This window comes from Malus domestica, chromosome 05 (assembly GCF_042453785.1).
Source record: "Malus domestica chromosome 05, GDT2T_hap1".
NCBI lineage: Eukaryota > Viridiplantae > Streptophyta > Magnoliopsida > Rosales > Rosaceae > Malus > Malus domestica.
Genome location: NC_091665.1, coordinates 33,371,033 through 33,376,934, shown reverse-complemented (window position 1 = coordinate 33,376,934; position 5,902 = coordinate 33,371,033). Strand labels below are relative to the sequence as shown.

The 5,902-nt window shown below is 32.7% G+C and overlaps 1 protein-coding gene across 1 annotated transcript; it reads right to left on the bottom strand.

Moving 5' to 3' along the window:
• Positions 1-315: 315 nt before the first annotated feature.
• Positions 316-4,170, bottom strand: LOC103419867 (probable glutathione S-transferase). Its single transcript, XM_008357955.4, has 2 exons — positions 3,520-4,170; positions 316-957 (listed from the first exon to the last, which is right to left on the bottom strand). The coding sequence occupies exons 1-2, from the start codon at positions 3,835-3,837 to the stop codon at positions 613-615; spliced, it is 663 nt and encodes a 220-aa protein (XP_008356177.2). The 5' UTR covers positions 3,838-4,170; the 3' UTR covers positions 316-612.
• Positions 4,171-5,902: the final 1,732 nt, after the last annotated feature.

The following is a 5,902-nucleotide window of genomic DNA, read 5'->3' as shown; positions in this document are numbered from 1 at the left end:
CACAAAAGTTCACAAATCTATGTTTCATAAATGCAATAAAAACTAGGGCTAGAGTGACACAGTTTAACCGAAGCCTACATTTCCTGAGCTTAGGCCACTTTCAAGGAATCAATGGACCAATGAAGACGAGGGTGCAACTTCAGACCACTCAACGAAATGTAACAAAGATCAGGTTCAAGACTACTCAACGGAACCAAACATGATACAATTATGGACCACTCAATGAAATTATGGAGTAAGACGAATCCCATACCACTCCACAAAATCCAAACAAGATATGATTCCGACCACTAAATGAAATTGCGGAGTCGGAGGTGACGACCAATAATCCATCATTGACTATGAAGTGGTTACAAAACAAGAAATTTGATCAAGTAGATTTAGATCCCTTACATAACAAGTTGACAACAGTGTGATAAGTTGACTACAAAAGCAAAACAAACATATGACCAGAGGCACAATGAAGTGCCTCATACAATAGAAGGCTTTGTCAAGTGCCCTTTTATTCTTATTCAACAACCCAAAACAGATTCACAGGAAAACCAAATGACCTAACAAGTTGGAATGACACTGATCATCATCAATAGCTTCTTGCCAGGCTTCCACCAATATCTACTCAATTCGAAGCTTTTTCCTGATAAGCATGGCGTAATCATAGACCTTTTCCTGCTCGGGAAGCGACTTGGACACGCTCTCCTTCTCCATGCACCTCTTAACCCAGGCAATAAATTTTGGGTGCTCAGCCTCAACACTGAAGTCGCCAAATTTCTCACACACAAGAAACCAGCTATAGATTGGAATAAGGGTCACGTCCACGAATCCGAGGGTATCCCCCCCAAAGAAAGGCTTGTCTCCAAGCTCTCCTTCTAACACGCCTATGCAGTCGAGAAATTTTTTTTTTGCTGCATCCTGTTTTTCTCCTTTGGTTGTCCACACCTTCTTCCCAATCTGAAATATCTGCATTTCACATCCCCAAAATTCCAGGAAAATTAATGTACATTATCTTGAGCAAGTTCAGATCCTCTACTTATATATTTCTAATATATACATCACAAACCCTAAACTGAAACCCGAAACCAGTCGAACCCGGACTCGCCGTCTGTTCTCTCACCCACTCCGAGATTAAATTAGACGATGCCCTTCTGTTTTGATGGATCTCCATACTCGTGGAGTTCTGGATTTAGGTTCAACAATGAAATCTCTGTGGTTGGAGAAAGAATTATTTTTTATCAAGAGACTTTATATTCGATCCCTAGTCACTAAGGCCATCTCCAACCGAAGGGTCCAGAGGGCCAGAGGGCCGAAAATAGCCCTAAAACCGTCTCCAACCGAGGGCTAGGCCAGAGGGCTCTGGAATCTGGGAGGACCCCACGGGATCGGAGAGGGCTGGAGGGCTGGCTGCTTTCGGCCAGCCAGCCAGCCCCGGGCTGGCTATTTTTTTTTTTAATGATTTCCTATTGCTGTCGGTTATAACCGACAGCATTACAGGTATTCTTTTTTTTTTTAATAGTTCTACTATTAGTGTCGGTTATAACCGACACTAATAGTTTGAAATGCTTTTGAATATAACGGCTAGTAGTCGTTGGATTATTAGGCCTCTTTTTTTTTTTTTTTTTTAATGAATTTAAACTTCTTTTTTTCCCTTTTTAATGAATTTAAACTTCTTTTTTTCCCTTTTTTTTTTCATTTTCATATGAATCAAATTTTGTTTCATATTTTTTTTCCTATAACTTCTATTTCACAAAATTTGTTTCATATTTTTTTTCAATTCTATTTTTTTCGTATAACTTCCTAGGCCATTTATACAACATTAAATTGTAGTTTTAAAATAATAAATTATGTTTGACCCTATAGCCCTTTGGCCCTCGGTTGGAGACGGTTTTTTGTGACAGGGCTAAAACGAGCCCTCTGGCCCTCGGTTGGAGACGGAGGCAAATATGGCCCTGTACTGTTCATTAAAATATTAATATCTTAGAGAATCTTGGAAGGCCAGAGGGCTAAAACGAGCCCTCTAGCCAGCCATCGGTTGGAGATGGCCTAACACTTTTTAACTAAAACCTTAAGAGTATTCAATTTTTTATTAAACATCCTTGACTTTGAAAACCTCATTATATTAATATTAATATGTATATTTTATATGTTTGACACTTATGAGATTTATAATCCCATATTTTGTGTATGTGTGTGTGTGTGTATATGTGGCATATAAGTCCTAGATATAAAGTCCCTCATTATATTACAATGTAATAATATGAAACGGCTACAATAATTTTTTTTTTTTGAATAAATAAATAAAAACAGTGTAATAATATTAAATAATAAATAGCAAAATCATTTATCCATCCTGTTAAAAAATTCACATGGATACATTATTTTGATTGAAATTTTATCATACCAAAATCTTAGACTAAAAATTACTAATTTGAATATTTTGATTGAAAGACAAAATATTAAATTTTGGTATTAAGTTTTCCCTATAATCTTACAAAGATTAATAATTCATCTTACACTTATCAGATTTTTTTAGTTTTTTCACAAAATAAAATGTTTTTTTATATTTTTAAATAAGGATACATTTGAAATTGAAAAAGGTGTACATTTATAAACTTTACATTAAAAAAAAGGGTTCATTTTACATAAAAAATGGTACATTTACAAAAAAATAAAATAAAACAAAAAAAAAGGTACATTTTACGTATAAAAAAGTAGAACATTATAAAAAAGAACAGGTACAATAAAAAATTATAAAAAAAAAAAAAAAAAGGTACATTTTACATATAAAAAAGTGGAACATTATAAAAAAGAATAGGTACAATAATAAAAAAATAAAAAAAACTAGACTACCAATAATTTTTTTAAAGAAAAGGGCAATAAAAGAAATTAATATGTGGGTACAAATTTAAAAAATAGTTGCAAATTATAATTTGGTACAAACTAAAAATAAAAATATATGATACAAAGTATAGTCATAAATATAAATATACAAAATGTAACGTTTCTAACACTAAATTAATATATTTGAGAAATCTAATTCAATTATGCTAATATGTAAATAATTTATTATTAAATAATTAATGACATTCATTAAAACCTAAACATTTTAAAAGAAATAAGATTTTAATTAATGAAGAAGAAAAAATAAGAATGACAACCTAATTTCTTTTATTTTTTTTAACTTTAGTTTTGTTTAGTTAAAAAAAATCTTTAATTTATAATCTTTAATTAATTTTAATTTTTTTAAGAGAGCAACATCAACGTCAATGTGAAATCACAGATATCACGTCATCACTTAACGGCTAACTTAATAGATTTTTCAACGTTTGTGTGAAATTAAAAAAAATATAATAAGTAGAAAACTGAAATATTTTAAAGATATTATATAAGGTTGTAATATCAGGATGAAATATAATTTACCTTGATATTAACGCTGAACATAGATCCAAAACACCATTGTTCAATTGTTTAAACCAAACATATTAAAAAAAATTGCAAATAAGTGAAATAATGAGTAAATATCACCTTCTTCTTGTCGACGAAGTCAGCCCAGAATCTGGCCTGGGCTCTGAGGTAAGAGTCAGAGGGCAAGAGTGGAGCCCTATCATTCCAAACCTCATCAATGTACTGAAGTGCAAATAGGGACTCACAGATCGGTTTTTCATTGTGAATGAGAACCGGGATCTTCTTGTGAACCGGGTTCATCTGCAGCAACAGTGGGCTCTTGTTCCACAAGTCCTCATCTTTGTACTCATACTCGATGCCCTTCTCAGCCAGAGCAATCCTTAGCCTCATCCCAAATGGGCTTTGCCAGGAATCCAACAAAACCACCTCATCCGCCATTGAAGGTTGAAATCTGAACTGTTTGATACAAAATTGCAAAAGGGTTGCACGAGGTCAGCTTAGATAAAGCTGTGGGGTGGTAGTGGAGGTAGTAGTTGGGGTGTTTGTGTGTGTGTTTATTTATAGACAAAAGTTGAAAGGAAAGACATAAAATCCAGAGAATCAGTCCTCAAAGACTCTGCATTTCCTTTATATTTCTCTATTAATTTATGTTGATTTGTTGTAATACATATATCACCTGTTTGCCATACCCTTTGATCGGAGAGGATTCAGCTCTCTCATTTTAATAAGAGAGCAGTCGGGTCTACCATTTTGAAAGAGAGAACCAGACAGAGAGAGTGTGAAAAACATGGGGCATCATTTAAAAGGCAGCAGTTGCTGCTTTAGTGCTCTCCGCAGGGTGCCCTAGCAATTACTCATATTGGTGCTAATTTTTTAGAGAGAAATTTGTTATGTATTTTTTTAATCTCTATTTGTTCTTTCATTTGAGTGAGATGGGTGATGTGTTTTCAATTTGGAAGCTATTTTTAAATGAAAGTGTGATCGATTTTTTAAAGTTATTTTTGATCCCATTGTTGTAAATTACTAGCTCCGCTTCTCCCTAGAGTATAAAAATGCATTTTCAATCTTTTTATGTGTTTCTATTTGGACTCAAAATTACACTATCGATCCGTGCAATCGAAACCATTGATTGAGCATGGTTCTAAACAATCAAATGAAAAAGTGATGAGAATTTTATTATTGTTAAAGAATAATATTATGATTTTTAATCATATAATAATTATCTTTTAATATGAATTATCTTAGTCTTTTCTTTTACGGAATAATAAGATGCAAATTATATCGGACTTGGATTGCCTACTCTCTCCATCTCATACCCTCCTATTTTTATGGTCACAGTTCAGTTACGTTAACATTTTATATTTCTATTACCTTTTGTCTTATTATTTCTATAAAAAAATTAATATAAAATATTGATGTGACTTAACTGTGACCACATAATAGGAGGCATGCGAAGAATATGAGATGAGGAGAGCAGACAATCCAAATCTAATTATATCTCCAAGCAAGCAGTGCAGTTTACATGGGATTGGGATTCTTGTCATCGGATTGGATTGGAGCAGTGGGATTAGAATTTTCCTCTTTCTCTTTCTCTTTTTATTCTCTTTTCTCTCCTCTTCTTACGTACTGTATTAATAAAACTAATGAAAATGATTTGAAAACTTTGAGTTTTAATAATAAGGACAAAATAAAAGGTAAAGTAAATAGTACCAGGATTAACTTTTTAGTGTAAAAATATGGTTTTTCGTTAAAGTGAACAGTACCATGAGTTTTTTGTTAAAATTTCCTACTTTACTTTGTTTTTTTATAAAAAAAAAATTAATATAAAATCTTAACGTGATTTTGTTATGACTGTTTAAATAAAAAGAAAAAAAATAAGAAAGGAAACGGCATGGGGTTGATCAGAATTGTCAGGATGCATAGTCATGCATGGGGTCATGACAAGTAACAAAAAGTGATGTGATGTGATAATGACAAGGGAGTGATATTGCAAGTAGATTCTGCATGTTGAAACGTGTGAAATTAGATAGCATGGGTGGAGAGGGAGGCAGATTTAGTAGCTTCTGCATGTTGAAACGTGTGAAATTAGATAGCATGGGTGGAGAGGGAGGCAGATTTCCTGCCCTCCCACTTTTTGTGCCCTATCGTACTTTCTTATTTTGTATGATCACGGTTAAGTAATGTTAATATTTTATATTACTATTATTTTTTATCTTATTATCTTTATAAAAAATATAATATAAAAAAATGATGTGGCTTAACTGTAACCACATAAAACAGGAGGGCACGGAAGAGCACAAGAACTGAGACGGCAGAACCTTGAGAGTTGTTTTAATATGACTTATTTGTCGATTTTTTTGTAAGACGTTAATTTCTCTTATAAATTTTTATCTTATTTGATTATCTTCGAAATTTTATAATTAGCCAAATTTCTTTATGCCATTAGATTTTTTTAATTTTGTTGATGCACAAAATCGGAGGTCTTGGAACAACGTAAATCCGA